This window comes from Mauremys mutica, chromosome 2 (genome assembly GCF_020497125.1).
Source record: "Mauremys mutica isolate MM-2020 ecotype Southern chromosome 2, ASM2049712v1, whole genome shotgun sequence".
NCBI classification, from domain to species: domain Eukaryota; kingdom Metazoa; phylum Chordata; order Testudines; family Geoemydidae; genus Mauremys; species Mauremys mutica.
In genome coordinates, this window is record NC_059073.1 from 293206712 (window position 1) to 293225085 (window position 18374).

At 46.1% G+C, this 18374-nt stretch overlaps 1 protein-coding gene across 6 annotated transcripts in view; it reads left to right on the forward strand.

The window, feature by feature from the left end:
• Positions 1-18374, forward strand: part of DHX30 (DExH-box helicase 30) — a 41280-nt gene that overhangs the window by 12022 nt on the left and 10884 nt on the right. For 4 of the 6 annotated variants that reach the window (XM_045003903.1, XM_045003904.1, XM_045003905.1 and 1 more), the window contains 8 exons: positions 6771-6901; positions 7522-7632; positions 9884-10239; positions 11116-11239; positions 13349-13498; positions 13968-14120; positions 15483-16304; positions 17540-17618. In XM_045003903.1, the coding sequence (XP_044859838.1) occupies positions 6771-6901; positions 7522-7632; positions 9884-10239; positions 11116-11239; positions 13349-13498; positions 13968-14120; positions 15483-16304; positions 17540-17618 (1926 nt within the window). Of the gene's footprint in view, positions 1-436; positions 556-631; positions 705-6770; positions 6902-7521; positions 7633-9883; positions 10240-11115; positions 11240-13348; positions 13499-13967; positions 14121-15482; positions 16305-17539; positions 17619-18374 lie in introns of those variants that run through there. The other 2 variants (XM_045003906.1, XM_045003901.1) reach the window with 2 other exon arrangements.

The following is an 18374-nucleotide window of genomic DNA, read 5'->3' on the forward strand; positions in this document are numbered from 1 at the left end:
AAGGCCCACTATCCTTTTGGTAGCAGTTTAGGACCTAACAGCTTTCAGCTCTTGCATATAAAGTGGCCTGTTGAACAGCTACCAATTTAACCTGTTTTCTAGTGCAAATGTTAGAATTGAAACAATCCCACTCCACCCCAAACTGCTTCTGAAAGGGCAGTTTGACACACTGGGAGAGGAAACACTCGAAATTCATTTTTTCTCCTTTAGCACCCCATTTCCCTCAAGACAACTGCCACCTTCTTCATCCATCCCCTGTCTCTGTGCTTCCCTTAATTTTTTCCCAATGCCCATTTAACATAATAGGTACTGCAGTCTTTTTGTGTTTCAGTGAGATCTTGGCTGTACACTGTTGGGAGCTGGCCTACTTTGTGACATCAAAAAGCCCAACCAGCCAACCAGAATGCTGCTTGCGTGTTACAGGCAGACTTTGATAGTGATAACTGATTCAGACAAAGCTGGGGCAGATTGCTGGAGTCTCTTCTTCCTCCTTGCCTTCTATTGAGTTCTCCAGTGGTTGAGGTCGTTTCAGGATGCTCACTGAAAGAATAAAAGGTCTGCCTCATTCAACACGTAAGGTGTCTTTAAGGGCTCCCTGAAAGCCTGAGCTCCATCTCTGTGGCTATTACTTGAGCCCATAGGGAGCATGAAAGTCACTTTGAGGTATTTCTTATGGAGGCAGGTCCCAAGCCTTCCACTGTCAGGTTGGTGTCTTCAGCTCAATTTATCCAGGTACCTTGGCACTGACATCTGGTGAAACCACTACAGATATTGAAAATGCGTCTCTGATCTGAGGTGTTTTCTGGGTCTGTTACTGAAATCCATATGAATTTTGGTTTGCGCCAGTACGGACTCTCTTCCTTCCTCTCTGCAGCTGCGCAGATTTGCCTCACTAGTTGTCAATTGTGGTTCTCCAATTTGAGATGATCTACCCTAGTTCTGAGGGTTATTGTTGTCATATTTAGATTTTAAGCACTTTAGGGCAGGGACTGCACGGTCTTTTATTTGCATTGTATCTACCCTATTGGGTGATGCTGTAATATAAATATTTGTAATGGAGTCTCTGAGAACTCTGGTGTGTAGTCCTGTAGCAAGAAAGGTCCTACTGTAATTATCTACATGAGTGGATGTTGGAGGGCCACAAGCTTTTCATCCTTGCACATGTCTGATGCTTCGGGGGCATTCTCCATTAATTTTTATGGACCTTAGTCTTCCTGTGTATCTTTTGCTCATTTCCAGCCTCTTTCTGAGGAAGAGGCTATGGAGGAAGGTATGAACAGTCAAGATCAACCTAACAGTCTTTTTTTTATTCCCCACATAAGAATGTAGGCCATTCAGTCTCTCCATTTAACAATTTTTGGCATTTCCTGGATTTTCTGGGGCTGATTTGCTTAGGTGCTATGGATGGGATTTTCAAAAGCACTTGATGTTGGCCTTACTCTGCTCCCATTGAAGTCAGTAGTAATATTCCCACAGTCTTCTAGAGTTAGGCCAGTGCTGAGTGCTTTTTACAACCCACCTTAACTTGTCTACTGTCCAAGAAGGGAAGACTGTCTCTCTTTCTACAGATGTGGCCTGTTAGGGACTAAAGACTAAAACCAGCGTCCATTTCATCCATCTTGGGGATATCAGGTACCAACTCTCTCAACCGGGTTTTTACTACCTTTTAGCCCATCTGCAATTAGGGCCTCTAGTCTTGACAGTCACAGAGACTGTAGTGGTAGGTGACATTCGCTACGTGGTCCCACTGCAGCAGTTAGCCAGCTGCAATCACAGAAAATCTTCCTAACTGCTACAGAACTGCTTTAAAATCACTGATGGGTACATGACTGGAAATGTGGTGCACATGGCTTGAAATACTTGATGAGGATGTCAAAATGTACAGTGATGTTGCTGAATGCCTTCCTGGAGGCATGGAGAAAGATTGGTCGACCTGCAAATGTTTAAATCGCCTCTGAACAAGAGTTGGCAAGTCAAAAGCCAATATGCAGAAGTGGGGCTGTTCGAACACATGACTGCATCAAAACACAAATCATGGGACATCTGTTGGTCCGCTGGCTCCTGGAGGAACCATGCACCATGGCAGATCTCATCAAGGCTGCAGACTGGGCCCAACACTGGAAAAGTCTGATTGTGGCGGAGGGACAAGATAAGAAGTCTCAGAGAAATAAGTCATTCTGCTTTTGGATGAAGGTGCCAAGAAATTCAATCTGCCAGGAAGGAAACTATACTCACTGCAACTTGGGAATTCAGGTTTGCATCTTCAAATACTTATGGTGATGCATGTCTTCTCCACATGGGATTAGGCCATTTCAGTTCTGGAGTTGAGGATGTAAGATGATTATTGGGGTGACTCCTTGGGTGCTGCATTTTCTGTGACAGTCAGTAGCTATGACGCATACATTGTTGCTCAGCTGACAATTCAGATCTTGATCTACAAGCTGAAATGGAGGATTTTGCCATTTGGAGGAACCATTCTCCTTTGCTCCCAGAAGGATTAAACACTGAAGTTGACTACAGATCCATCTCAAAATCCTTGGTGTCATTATATAAACACGTCTGTTCTTCGTAGATACGTGTGACAAGGTCTTCCCCATCCTTTGTCTGCTCCTTATCACAGATTTCCTCAGAAGCAGCCCTGTTTCTCAAAGCAGAGGCAATCAGAGACCAAAAATACATGCTCTTGTTGATGGCAGTCCATGTAGCTCCTCCTCCTCCTCATCCACAAAGTGGGTTTAGCGGGGGTGATTGTGAATTGTTTCTTTCCTTTTTCCCCTAAGAACGGGATTACTGTAGACAGACTATTAGTGTTAGAGGATAGTAAGAAAAGGTTACCCCCCATGCCAGCTACCAACCCTCCCCCTCTCTTCATGGAACCATGTCATGGCACTGTAGTGAGTGAAGTAGCCTTCTTCCTGCTTGAAGTGAGAGAGGGGGTTCTTTTAGAAATATCAGGGAGAGGGGTTTATTCACATTAGTTTTTCCTAAGAAAAGGCACCATTGCAAATTATAGCTAACAAAATTGAACAAGTATATCAGACAGTGATGTTAGCTTTCATTATCCCTTCCCTAATTATACAAGATTGGTTTGAGGCATCATAACATAAGAACGGCCGTACCGGATCAGACCAAAGGTCCATCTAGCCCAGTATCTGTCTACCGACAGTGGCCAATGCCAGGTGCCCCAGAGGGAGTGAACCTAACAGGCAATGATCAAGTGATCTCTCTCCTGCCATCCATCTCCATCCTCTGACAAACAGAGGCTAGAGACACCATTCCTTACCCATCCTGGCTAATAGCCATTTATGGACTCAACCACCATGAATTTATCCAGTTCTCTTTTAAACATTGTTATAGTCCTAGCCTTCACAACCTCCTCAGGTAAGGAGTTCCACAAGTTGACTGTGCACTGCGTGAAGAGCTTCCTTTTATTTGTTTTAATCCCGCTGCCTATTAATTTTATTTGGTGACCCCTAGTTCTTGTATTATGGGAATAAGTAAATAACTTTTCCTTAGCCACTTTCTCCACATCACTCATGATTTTATCTACCTCTATCACATCCCCCCTTAGTCTCCTCTTTTCCAAGCTGAAGAGTCCTAGCCTCTTTAATCTTTCCTCATATGGGACCCTCTCCAAACCCCTAATCATTTTAGTTGCCCTTTTCTGAACCAGTGCCAGTATATCTTTTTTTGAGGTGAGGAGACCACATCTGTACACAGTATTCGAGATGTGGGCGTACCATGGATTTATATAAGGGAAATCATATATTCTCAGTCTTATTCTTTATCCCTTTTTAATGATTCCGAACATCCTGTTTGCTTTTTTGACTGCCTCTGCACACTGTGTGGACATCTTCAGAGAACTATCCACGATGACTCCAAGATCTTTTTCCTGACTCGTTGTAGCTAAATTAGCCCCCATCATATTGTATGTATAGTTGGGGTTATTTTTTCCAGTGTGCATTACTTTACATTTATCCACATTAAATTTCATTTGCCATTTTGTTGCCCAATCACTTAGTTTTGTGAGATCTTTTTGAAGTTCTTCACAATCTGCTTTGGTCTTAACTATCTTGAGCAGTTTAGTATCATCTGCAAACTTTGCCACCTCACTGTTTACCCCTTTCTCCAGATCATTTATGAATAAATTGAATAGGATTGGTCCTAGGACTGACCCTTGGAGAAGACCACTAGTTACCCCTCTCCATTCTGAGAATTTACCATTTATTCCTACCCTTTGTTCCCTGTCTTTTAACCAGTTCTCAATCCATGAAAGGACCTTCCCTTTTATCCCATGACAGCTTAATTTACGTAACAGCCTTTGGTGAGGGACCTTGTCAAAGGCTTTCTGGAAATCTAAGGACACTATGTCCACTGGATCCCCCTTGTCCACATGTTTGTTGACCCCTTCAAAGAACTCTAATAAATTAGTAAGACTCGATTTCCCTTTACAGAAACCATGTTGGCTATTGCTCAACAGTTTGTTTTTCTGTGTGTCCTTTTAGACTGAGACCATTTTCCTTCTCTCTCTCCCTGCCCAATACCTCACCCGCCCCCCCAATAAATAAATAAATTAAGAGATTTACACATGGAGTACTCTGTATGTAGTTCTCTATGATTCCAGGGGCCTTGACCAGGTAAGTGCCTGGCAGAAGTGGTAGCCCATGTAAAACATCGAGGAATCCAAGTCTCTCATTGCCTGGATTCTGAAAGCACAGCTCTACAAGAACCCAGTTGACTCTATAGACAGCGAGGGCACATTTCCTATCTCTCTGGGCTGCAGGATAAACCTAGAAAATTTAGAGGGAGTCACAGGGATTGTTCTGGACTCTAGATCAGCATCTTTCTATTTGCCAGAGGACAGGATCCAGAATATGGGAGGTTGGTGGTCTCCAAAAGCCTTTCCGTGTAATATAGTTTTTGTGGCATCTTATACCTGTATGATACTATTTGCCAGGCTCTACACGAAAGCCCTGCAGAGTTGGTTAAGGATAGTATATCTGCCACAGTACAATGTACAGTCTGTCAGTGATCTCCCAGAAGATCCAGGAGACAGTCTCTTCTGTGGTGAACAATGTTCAGATATGTCTGCAAATGATACTGTCTGGGGATTTCAGAGGCATCTCCTTCAATAAATATTTCTGCATGAAGGGAAAATGCCTTTATCTATATTCCAGAGATAGTAGCAAATCAGTTTCTTGACGGATGCTGTCCTCTTGACTTGGAGTCAGGCGTTCCCATGTGTCTTCCCTCAATATCTCTGCTACCAAGATCTCTCAGAAAAACTAAACAGCACAGAGTGTGAGTGAGATTAATAGCTCTGACTAGAACAGATCACTTCTTGTTCCCACATCTCCTAGGCTTTGTATTGGTAGCTGAACAGCTGATTCTTTCTCTCGTTACCTGAAATCCCTGACTTTTAGCAACCAGGATTGTAATGTATTGATGAAATCTGACTGACCAGGGGAAATTCAGCAAATCTTTCTGGAGAGTTGTAAACCTTCCATGAAAGAGGTCTATGCTTTAAAGGTGACGTGCAAAGGTTCATTAAGGGGCCTCTAGAATAACTCGGGAATGTTTCTGTTACTGAAATCTGCTAAACGGCTACGTGTGTGCTGCATGAACATATGACACATTACTCATCTTAGCAGCTGGGACATATGCTCAGCTTGGGTAAGCAGCTCTGCAATCTTTAACCAGTTCTCCTCAGACCTACCTCCTTAGTTGCTGTTAGTGCAAGTTAATCTCGCAAAAGTGGAGGTCTGTGATGACAAACTGCAAGGAGAGATCCCATATCCAGTAACTGGTTCTCTGGGCAGATTCAATATAGATCCCCACTTCCCTTTCCCTCTTTTTTGAGTCCTGCTGCTAAACTTAAATTAAATGGACAGCAGCTGTGGTGGAGTTAGGGAGCCACAGCTCCTTAAATAACCTCCCACCATGTATCCAGATCCCACAGTGCATTTCTTCACGTCACTACTTTCTGGAGGCCATTGACTTGGAAGTGGTGGGGTATGTGCATCCCAAGTATTTGGGTTTGTACTAACAATTTGTTCAAAATGCAATTATTGCTCAATAACCTTTTTGCCATTTTACAATTGGTGTTCGGTTGGAGTTTTTTTGAGTTAGGGAGGGTAGGGGGGGTTGCATTTGTCTCAAGTCAATTAAAACAATTAGTTTCACTTATTTTGTTTCATTTTCTAGCTTCAGGGGCTAGCCGAGTGCCGCACTGTTTAGGTTCTGAACACTTCAAGGGAATGTTTGCATCCAAAGAAATGGATTTCAATTAGATTTTTTTTAATCATGGAAATGTTTTCATTCATCTCAAAGCTTAGAAAACTTGTTTGTACAACATAAAGTGTTTCTAGATTGGCCTTCATGGTGTGTCCTTGAGTCACAAAACCAAAAGTTCTAACCATGAGGAAATCTGAATAGAATATTTTCAGGTTTTTTGGAAGTGGAATAAGTAAACATAACTGCCTGACTTCTCCTGAAATCCAGACCAGAATAGCTATTGGTGTGTTGGTAATGGAGTGTCCTGCAGTGCTGAGAGCCCAGGGGACTTCAGGGTTTCTGGATTCTGTTCCACCGACACATTGCAAGACCATGGGCAAAGCACTTTCTGCCTCCAGTTCCCCATCTGTAAAACAGGGATAATATTAGACCTTGCAGCACTTCAGTGAGATAAGAGTTTATAACATGCTTTAGCTCCTTTAAACAGGACTATACAAGTATGAAAATGGCATTCACTTTTTCCATTGCTCTTTCAGATTCCAGAGACTTGTTGAAAGAATTTCCACAGCCGAAAAACTTGCTCAACAGTGTGATTGGAAGAGCCCTGGGGATCTCTCATGCAAGAGACAAACTAGTGTATATCCACACTAACGGGCCAAGAAAAAAGGTAATTCCATTATTAACCTCTGGCTGTGGAGGAGTGCTTGTATGTGTAGGTGGCAAAGGGCCAGGAATACTCAGAGTTGTAAGTGATTTTTAATATACATGTCTGAAGCACTATTGCAATTCTAAATGGTTTATTGCACAGTAGTATGTGTTTCAAATATACTCCCCCTCTGTCTGGTTCTTCATCTCAGCACATTTAATATGCGTGTAAAAACCCAGTCTCCATCTCTAACCCACCCTGTTTGTGGAAGGATGATTATTTGACATAACTAGTTTGCTGTAGTTGGCTTCTTTCAGCAGGGAGGCAGCATGTGCATAGGGCAGCGTGCTAGGAGTCAGACCTGAGTTCTAATCTTAGTTTTGTCACTGACCTACTATGTGATTGTGGGCAGGTCATTTCATTTTCCTGGGCTTCAGCTGTCACATCTGTAAAAAGAGGCTAAATGAAAAGCCCTTTGAGATCCTCTACTGAAAAGTACAAGCTGAAAATAAGTGCTGCTTAGTGATATTTATTAAACCTTTCTCTTGCCTGGCATTCAGAGAGGTCACCCAAGCACTAGGAGGGGAGAGGGCTTGGATTCTGCACTGTCTCTCGCTTCACTGCTCTTCTTTTCTTTTCAGAAAGTCACTCTGCACATAAAATGGCCTAAGAATGTGGAAGTGGAAGGCTATGGGACCAAAAAGATTGATGCTGAGAGGCAGGCTGCAGCTGCTGCATGCCAGCTCTTCAAGGTGAGCTGCTGTTCCTCCCCTCCTCTTCTCCCCCTCCCCGCCACACTCACCCCCTCAACATCCCTGCCAAGAGTCAGGAAGAGGCCTCTGAACTTGCTGGCCTACCTTAATGGCTGTTTGACCTCTGGCTTACTTAAAGCCCTTTCCTCCTCCATTTTCTCAGTTGTTTTGTCTTCGAGTCAGGAACAGAGGCAGCCCCACTGTTGGCTGGCAGTGGCTGGATGCGGCTGAGCTTGCACGCCCACTTGCTCCCGTGGCCAAGCAAGTAGGCTGTCTGAGCTCATTAACAGCCTTGGGGTACTTCTCTATTATGTCCTTTGTTGTCCTCAGTCTCCAGCCAAAGCTTCACTCTTGGGAGAGATGGGTGCACCTAATGCTGTCCCTGTGTGTTCTTCACTGAGAAGCTCTCCCCTGCCTCGCTGTCGGACAATATAAAGTTCTATTGGGAGCTGTTTGGGAGGGAGGGAGCATGGTCTAGTGGTTAGAGAACCACCCTGGAAGGCAGAGTTCTAGGTGCAGTCCCAGCCCTGCAGTTGATTTTGCTGTGACCTCGAGCAAGTTGCATCACCTCTCTGTTCCTTTGTTTCCTCGTCTGTAAAACGGGGACAGTACTCACCTATGTGCTATTAAGCAACCTATATACAGGGGTTGCTGCAGCTCCCCCCTAGAATTTAAATCTAATTGCTTCCAAAAATTAAAAGAGCAATATGGTTGCAAAGCCAGGCACTCAAAGGTTAGGAAATGACAGAATTAAGGTTGCCTATGCAACCCTTAATTTGGCCCCTTTATGCATATGCATTATGATGCAGTCTTTAATTACGTGGTCACGGATTCTTTTTCCACAGGATCCCTGCCTCATTCAGTGCACAGGATGGACGGTGCTTATTGAATGAGTAGCGATGGAATATTTTGTTTTATCATTATTGTTCAGTGTGCAGCCCTAGACCTACCTTACTGTGCAGTATAAAAAGCATAGAACCTATGAAACGCTAAAGCTTCTTAATGAAATGGTTGTAAGAATTTTTTATCATGAGGAAGGGGGGAAGATATATTTTACCTCAACTGTGTTCTCAGAAGCAGCTGAACCATTTTTGCTGAAATTTTTCAAAACAGTTCAGCCCAATGCATGCATTTGGTACAGAAAATTTCAGCCTGAATGGTTAGTTTAGCAGAGCTTTACGCAACTGAGAACAAGGGTTTTATAAGAGGAAGCATTGGGCAACTTTATCTAAAGGAGGTGATTCCGGTGCTATCCATAATAAATAAATAGTTTGCCATGCAAGTAAACAGATGGTACTATCTGCTTAGGGCCAGGGACTGTCTTTGTTATATGTGTATGTAATAGGTGGGGCCCCAAATCAGGGATTTGGATCTTAAGGCTCTACCACAGTACAAAATAATACTGTCCTGTCTAATAGGGGTGTTGTGAGTCTAAATGAATGAATGTTGCCAAAGCTCTTTGAAATGTCACAGTAAAGAAAAGCAAGGTATGTGTTGTCATGGGTGTCCCTGCACCTGTTGTGGGTACATTGGCAATTAGTAATCTTGCAATGAATACATCTAGTACATCTTGCAATTAGTAATTACTCAAACAGCAGTTGGGAGCTCTTTGTAGTTCCAGGCACAGACAAGTTTTGAAGTCCTTGTACGTTACAAAACTCAGAAACACCAGCATCTGTCACTCAAAGGTAAACGTCTTCCGTGAAAGAGGAGGACATGAAAAATTAACATTTTCCCTAACAAGAACCCCAGTGGTGCATTTGGTGGGATGTCCCAATTATTTTTTGTTCTTTGAAGTAAATGTGAAGTTTTTACTATGTGAATCAATATTGCCTGTTCTGGGAGAGAAAAGAGGAGTCTAGAAAAGTTAGTGTAGTCTGTGTTGTGTTGTGGAGGGGATTCAGTGTTTTAAAACACCAAACAGATAGTGTCTGTTGTATAACAAACCAGCATGCACTGGCCCAGCCTTTGTAAGCAACGGCATGATACCAAGCCACTGTATGTGATCAAAAGAGAAGTCGGCAAGAAACAGATTTCCCTTTTAAGGAGTGACTATAAATAGGTACAGGAGAAATACTCTTTTTTTAAGGTCTGCAAGTCCCTTTTCAGCTTCCTTTCACTCTCCTGGACACAAGGGATTCATCTCTGCATGTCTCCCTTTGGACCAGGCATGGTCCCACTCTGCTTTAGAAGTTGCCGAGTGCTGCTAGCTCCCTACAGCTGTCTAACAGTGTGTGACTCTTTCATTCAGGGCTGGGGGTTGTTAGGGCCCAGGAACGAGCTGTTTGATGCTGCAAAGTACCGAATCCTTGCTGACCAGCTTGGCTGCCCGGAGGACAGGTGGTGCCCCGAAAGCAGATGGCGTTCCAAGTCTGGACCATCTCTAGCGGACTTGTCGACTTGTTGGAGACGGGTGGAACCAGATGACTCCATCCAGTCCATGGAGCAAGGCAGGATGCCTAAAGCAATGAGAAGAGAGGAGCTGGAGGAAGGGGAGCTGGAGGAAGGGGAATTGGAGGAAGGGGAGCTGGAAGAAGACACGATTGATGTTACTGATTACCTATCGATGGCACAGAACGAAGCTCGGACCCCAGCTAGAGACATGAGGTAAAATCATGTTCTGACAAGCTCACTAAAGCAGGGAAGTAGTGAGAAAATGGTCTGTGCACTGGCTGATGTATCCCCATAGACCCTCAAAGTTGACCTCTCGCTGCCCACAACATAGTGAGCACACAGAGGACTTCAGCAGAGTGTGAACATAAAGCTCCTGTGCCAGGCTCCATGAGGATGCCACACATGCTGTGCCATTCCATGGTGGGTCTGCCTGCTTTCATACCTAGGTCAGCACTAGAGGGCGTGGGGTTCTTTTCTGGACTCCTGCTCTTCTGACAGGCAATTGCCTCAGCTTACTCACTGTCAGCCTCAGAGATCTGGTGGGGAGCAATTCTCTTGGCCCGCAGAGTTTGTTATCTCCAAAAGCCACACTTAAATTTGGCAGTCTTTTTTTAAACCTTGCCAGTGTCCTCCGGGAGAAAGACAAGTCAGGACCTGTATTTCAATTTTTTTTTTAAGGGAAACATTTTGGGACAAGAGGGGAAATACTTTGAAATTGACTTTGTCTCCTAAAGAAGTAGTAAAAGCCATTCCTGTATTCCAGTTTTCATTGCAACTGTAAATATTTGGGATGGCAGTTACTTTCAGTAGAAGCTAGAATTCTGACTTGGAGGTTCCATTGGCTAAAGGGATTGTCTTTATTCTGAGTTCTGTAACGCAGTGTAATGGTATTCTCTACCCAGTTGGCTGCAAACCCTCCATTGCTAAGTAACTCAGTAATCTCCAGTACTCACATTGTATTCTTTAATTACTCGATTTTAGGCTATGGCAAAGGAGCTGGAGGGGGAAGGGTTTGAGCACAAATAGAATTAGGGAGAAGAGTTGTTGTTTTTTTTAAACCTACCTGAACTGTTACTTTTCGTCTCGCAGGGGAGGGGCCTCTGTTGAAATGACAGATGACAACAATGCCATCAGGGCTCTGACCCAGTTCCCTCTACCCAAAAACCTTCTGGCCCAGGTGATTCAGATTGCAACATCTTCCTCCACAGTCAAGGTGAGTTACTGTTCCAATGGCTTCTCCCATCTTCTCTTGTTGGGAATCTGCCTTTCAGCGGCTGGGAAGGATGAGCTGCAGCAGTTGAAAGGGTGTAGATTTCAGGGAAAGAGAAGAATTCTTTGTGGTTCCCCAAGGGCTGGCTAGATAGTGATGAGCTGGAATTAGGCTGAAGAACAGGAAAACCTTATTGACAGTGAGACTTGGGGAAGAGTCCCTCAGGAGAAGCAGTGGGAGCGTTCTTACTCAAACGAGAAGCTGTTGTTATATGTGGGTTGTGTTTTTGCTGGGGTGAATTGTGCTGCAAGCCCCCTTGATTTGTGCAGCCAGCCAGAGCCATATCCTTTGTTCTGAGAATTCTGTAATGTTCATTGGTGAGATTTGTCCAGAACTCCAATCCTGCCTATATATCTGGTTTCCTTCTCCTTCCTCTGAGCGCTTCACCCACCTCCTTTTCAGACTTTGTTGTGCCCTGCACACACTGAACATTTTTTGACAAGCTTTGCCCCTTGTGTCTTTCACCTTCTAACTCCCTCCTTCCATGAAGTGCTCTACACAGCAGCCTGTTTATATCTTATCTTTGTACTGACCAAGCCTTTAGGATGTGAGCTCTCAGGGGAAGGGATTTAGCACAGGTCACCTCTGACTACACGGATACTGCTATATAAACTACTGGCTTAGTGTATGGGGGAAAGCAGTGCACGTGAAATACCTTGATTTTAGGAAGGTTTTTCACAGTCTCGCATGACATTCTCCTAAGCAATCTAAGGAAATGTGGTCTATATGAAATTACCTAAGGTGGGTGGATAACTGATTGAATGACTGTACTCAGTGGTTTGCTATCAAACTCAGAGAACATATCTGCTGGGGACCCATATGGTTCTGTCCTGGGTCCAGTACCACTCAATATTTTAATTAATGACTTGGATAATGGAGTAGAGAATGTGCTTATAAAATTTGTAGATGACATGAAGCTAGGAGGGGTGCAAGCACTTTGGAGGACAGGATTAGAATTCAAAACGACTTTGACAAATTGGAGAATTGGTCTGAAATCAATAAGATGAAGTTCAATAAAGACAAGTGCAAAGTATGTATGTAGTATAGTTATAGCTGAGTTGGTCCCAGGATATTAGGAAGCTTGTCTCTCTCCAACAGAAGTTTGTCTAGTGAAAGATATAACCTCACCCACCTTGTCTCTCTCAGTGCAAAGTACTTCATTTAGGAAGGAAAAATCAGATGCAAAAAACCACAAACTGGGGAATAAGTGGCTTGGTGATAGTACTGCTGAAAAGGATCTGTGGATTATAGTGGATCACAAACTGAATATGAGCCATCAATGTGATGTAGTTGTGAAAAAGGCTGATATAATTCTGGGGTGTATTAAAGGTGTGTCGTATGTAAGACATGGGAAGTAATTTGCCACTCTACTTGGTACCGGTGAGCCCTCAGCTGGAGTACTGTGTCCAGTTCCGGGTGTCACACTTCAGGAATGACGTGGACAAATTGGAGAAAGTCCAGTTGAGAGCAACAAAAATGATGAGGCGTAGAAAACCTGACCCTCGAGGAAAGGTTAAAAAACTAGGCATGTTTAGTGTTGAGTAAAGATGACTGAGGGAGGACCGGATAAGATTTCAAACATGTTAAGGGCTGATATAAAGAGGATGGTGATCAATTGTTCTCCGTGTCCAGGGAAGGTAGGACATGAAGTAATGGGCTTAATCTGCATCAAGGAAGGTTTAGGCTGGATATTAGGAAAAATTTCTCACTGTAAGGATAGTTACACTCTGGAATAGGCTTTCAGGGCAGGCTGTGGAATCCCCATCACTGGAGGTTTTTAAGAACAGATTGACAAACGCCTGTCAAGGATGCTTTAGGTTTACTTGTTCCCTGTGCTGTGGCAGGACCTAGGCTAGACGACTTTTTGAGGTCCCTTGGAGCCCTACTTTTCTATGATTCTATTCCAGAAGGTACTGAGTTAAAATCTTACAGGTAAAAATGCCCTGCTGTTTAGGTAATATAGCCTAGTAAACTGTTCAGAGGCTCCCTCTGAATAAACCAGCCTTTCAGTTGCCTTCCTCTTCCCTCACAAGCTGCCTGTCTCTCTTTCAGGAATTCATGCAGTTCCGTACCGTGGGCACCAAGACTAAGATCTGCAAGCTCACCCTGCGCTGGCCCTGCCCGATGACCTTCGCCGCCAAGGGCCGCCGCAAGGTCGAGGCCGAGAACAAAGCAGCAGCACTGGCTTGCCAGAAGTTGAAGGTGAGTGACATGTGTCTGGTAGCAAATCTTGATGTGGCTCCTACCGCAGCATCCCTTCCATGCAGGCACTGTCCAGCCTGCTGTGAACGGACACTGTTCGTACCAGAACTGTCCTATTCGGGGGGGTGGGACAGCGCTGGGCTCCAGGGTGTGTATTTCACAGCAGGGAAGATCCTGCAGGGTTCACCCGGGTCTCAGTCTCCTGCCCTGGTGAAGGCAGGAATTGTTGGGGTTGGGACCTTCCTGGGTAGGAAGACTTGCCCTTCCTTGCACACCACCTTCCTTTGGGGAAGGGTCTCGCAGTGGTTAGGCAGGGAGATGCTAAGCTAGATGAAGAGAATGGCTCTTGCAGTCAAAGCTAGTCTGGCTCTGAAAATGCTGACTTAATTCTCATCTGTGCTGTGTTCCCTTCCCACTCCCTAGACACTGTTTGATGTTTACTGTCCCCGTTTGTCTCCCTCCTTTCCAGAGCCTTGGCTTAGTGGACAAGAACAATAACCCACTGAGCCATGCCATGTACAACATGACGTCCCTCAGGGAGCTGGGCGAGAATCAGAGGAGACCCTGCCACATCAAAGTCCCTGAGGCCACCCTGCGTAAGATCGAGAACTACCTGAACCACGTAAGACTTATTCACGTGTTGTAGGGCCACCTCTGGGCAAAGGGGGCAGCTAGGTTCCCTGTCCCTGAACCAGCCGAGCCACAGGTATCATACGATAGCGTATGAACTCAGTGAGCTGGCTTTCGTCAGCTGTGTACTGGGAGGACTGCTTTGGTAATCCCAAGCCGGGGATCTCGGGTGTGGGACTGGCTTGTTCACAAATCACTCAGGGTAGTGACCGCTGTCTTAGCGCAGGCGGGCTTAACAAACTATACAGTGATCTCTGCTTCATTTACTTGGCTTACGATGAGCAGCTGCGAGTATTTGTAGATGGCCCATGGGGATTTTTCTCTCATGGCACTGAATGCATTAAATGTTGGGCACGACTTTTGTAAGGGTACTAGAGCAGTAGGTGCTGGTTACACAAGGCGCTTTACCAGGAAGTCTCAATTCTCAACCCAGAACCAGGCTGGGATGCTGAAAACAGTGGGAGTTGTGCCCACTTCCACTAGGAGAAAGGCTGGTCTCTGGTGTGTGCAGAGATGGCGGGTGGCTGTCCAGTATCCAGTAGATGGTGGTACTCTGCAGTCAGTACAGCGTCAGTGTCCCAGCCTGTTTCTGGGAAGTGCTGTTGTTTGGGTAAGACTGAGTCCTGAGATCCTGACTCGGCTCTAAAATGCCTGTAGTCCTTTCAACCTGAATAGGCATGTCCTGACCTGAGGAACTGCCTTCTTCTCCCTAGAATCCCCCTGTGCTTTCCATGGGATCTGAGATTCATTTCTTGCCACAAGCTGTCGTGTTGCTGTGTATGACTGAACAGCAGCTGGGTTCCCATGGACTCTAGGGGTCTAAAGTTAGCTGGCCTGACTTCCTGAGGGGACAGGGTTATTTCACAGCACCTAAAGCACTGCTCATGGAAGGCCTGACCCCTGCCCTGGGGCGCGTACCCTATTTCTAACATTGGCTTGTATGGGGGTAGAAAGTAGGCTGGGTCACCACTACATGATGCTGCGGTTTCTCTGTTCTGTCTTGGGCACCGCATGGAGGGTCAGTTATCAGGGCTCTAAAATCTTTGTTGAAAGGACTGAGTGCTCCAGACGAGGCTTGAACTGAGGCAAGCATAGAGGGCTAGCTGAGGTGTGCCATGCAAAGGGGATGGTTTGAGGTTATGTTCTGAGCTGAGTCTTTACAAAATGAGAATTCAGAGGCTGAATTGCCCAAAGGACATAAGTTGGGACTTGCTCCTGGCCATGCAGTCAGTGCCAAAGCCAGCATCCTGCCTGCTGGTCCCCAGCTCTGACCCCGCAACATGGCGTTCTGTGTTCTAAGGAGCTGCTTCAAAGTTAAGCACCTGTCTGTGCCAATTTTCTCCTCCTCCCTCAGTACCCGGTGGACTCGAGGGAATCCAGGCCTCGGATTGCTGACGACATGATGAACCTGAGTAAGGAGTCTGGTGCTATCAGTGACGCCATCACAGGGAAGACGTACACACCCATGTCAGAGGGGGAGGAGGTGCGCCTTAGCCAGAACCTCCTGGCCCTCTGGAAGAGGAGGGGCTCATCGTGGCTGGAAAGCCACCAGCTGCCTGTGGATCCTCACAAGGACACCATCTTGTCGGCCGTTGAGCAGAATCCTGTGGTGGTAATAGCAGGAGACACTGGCTGTGGGAAAACCACCCGGATCCCTCAGCTGCTGCTGGAGCGTTACATCCTGGAGGGGCGCGGTGCCCGCTGCAATGTGGTGATCACCCAGCCGAGGAGGATCAGCGCAATCTCGGTCGCCCAGCGGGTTGCGCAGGAGCTGGGTCCCAACATGAGGAAGAACGTGGGTTACCAGGTGCGACTGGAGAGCAAACCGCCCGCCAGGGGAGGAGCCCTGCTCTTCTGCACGGTGGGCATCCTCCTGCGAAAGCTGCAGGGGAACCCCAGCCTGGAGGGGGTCAGCCACGTGATTGTGGACGAGGTCCACGAGCGGGACGTCAACACCGACTTCCTGCTTATCCTGCTGAAGGGCATCCAGAAGCTCAACCCCGACCTGCGCCTGGTCCTGATGAGCGCCACAGGAGACAACCAGCGCTTCTCGCAGTACTTTGGGGACTGTCCCGTGGTCAAGGTGCCAGGGTTCATGTACCCAGTGAAGGAATATTACCTGGAAGAGATCCTGGCCAAGCTGGGCCGACACAGACACCGGCACTACGAGGTGAAGGTGAGCCTGCAGCACACTCTGATTTGTTTCCCTGTCTGTGGCACTAACCCTAGAGATGGCTAGCGGTGAAAAGAGATTTGGGCTGGGGCTAGTTCCATCCTGCTGCAATTCTTCTGCACTAGCCCAGTGCTGCTGGGTTTGGGTTGTCAGCTATTGGCAAAGTTTTAATTCCAGCCCAGCCCTCCTGAGGTTCCCATTAGGTGTGGTTAGATCCCATTTATGACCTTCATCTAAAATCTGAATCAGATCTCAGACTTGGCTCTAAACTCCTTGGCAGTGGCTCCTTTGTAATGAAATGTTAAATAACTCCCTATGGGTTTGCCTGCACTTGGATGCTTTGAGATAGAGGAAATGGACCGCCAGCCAATTCGAGTTAGCTCACGTCAGTATACATGTAAGTCGGGACACTCCAGAGACGTTTGAAGCAGGGCACACCCGGTTATGGTTTACTCTGGCCTCTCGTAGTAAACGCAAATGTTTGTGCAGTGTCCAGACAGCTCGTTAAACAAGTGTAGATTATCTACATGGCTGAATTCTCCTTTCCCTAGTTCTGTCCTTGGATACATGCTGCAGCTTGGGCCTGTTTTCCTGAACTCCGTCCCCCTGGAACGCTTCCCTATATAGAGATTCTTCATAATATTTCTTGGCTTCTGGGGTGTGTCCAATCACAGCAGGGTCCAGTCTCTCTCTCTGACACATACTCTCTCTCTCTCTGTCAGTCTCTCTGTGCATTACTCTTTCTGGTTCTGTTATCCTCTTAAAAGGCCTTTACCACTCCAGATGCCTGCCCCACTCCTTGGGTGCGCTCTCTTTCTCACTTGCGAAGAAATGAAAAGAAAAGCTGCTGGCTCGTGCTGCCCCGTAGATTCACTGATGTCCCATTCTCGCATGGCAGCCTCCTGCCCCCACCAAAAGCCATGATTTAACTGAGCTGATGGTGACCATATAGTACGTAATGCTGATATTTACAAATCCCTGCAGACGCTCACAGACTGGGGAAGGGAGGTGGTATCCGCACTTTACAGCAGAGATTATGACCAGAATGAGTCTGAGCCTAAATTCAAGCTCCTGGAGTTCTTGGCTCATAGTGCTGTGATCAGACTACTAGCTCATGTCTCTTATTAAAGGTGTTTGCCATCTTAGGGGGATGCCGCGGGGTGTGTAGCACCCCTCTCCCCAGCCCATTGGGTCACTGCTGCTACCCCAGTATTTACATATCCTCCTGTGTTTCTCAGCAATCAGATGATGAATGTGTCCTCGACCTTGAGCTGATTACTGACCTTGTGCTCCAGATCGATGCCCATGGAGAGCCAGGTAGGTGCTGCTTTACTTTCTCCCTTGCCTGCGGTTTTGGAAGATGGGGAAAGAGCAGGTGGAGCCTGGACCCTTTGCCAAAGCAGATCAGACCAATAAAATAGGGCTGGCTTCTGCAAAGGGCTGGCATCCTGTCTTTCTCTACGGGCACTGAAAGTACTTGGCAAAACCAGCCCTTGATCCTTGTATTGCGCTGGCTGAGAGCACTGTCTTCTGGGTCCTGGTGGTGAAACAGCCACAAAATTGAGGTCAGCGATGCCTGAAAGCACCTGTGTGGATGTGCCATCAACCCCTTTGTATTGGATCTGCTCTCTGAGCCCTTTCACCCTGAGGCAGCCCAGGGTAAACCCTATTGCCGTTAGTGTGCAGCTGCCATGTGCCCGTGGCTGCTATAAGCTACAGAGAGACCCCATGTCTGGGATTCACTGAAGCTGCAAGCAGATCTGAAGAGTTTGTCAGTAAAGGATGCACTCGCTGGTAACTTTTGGGTCTGCATATCGCAGAGTCATAACAAGAGTGAGTCAAGCAAGTGGATTTGTGTGTAAAACGTTGCCATATAATAAAAAGGGGGTGACGTTCCCAAGTCTCTTGAGATCGCATTAGTAGCTGTAAATCAGTTGGCACATCTGTCTCTTGGGGATAAAGTAACCCGTTATATGAATGCACAGTGCATCATGTACAGGAGAGCAGTGACTTTACTTGCTTGAATCTCCTGGGGCATGGGTAGAGCGGTGGTTACTGTGTTGGCAAATACTA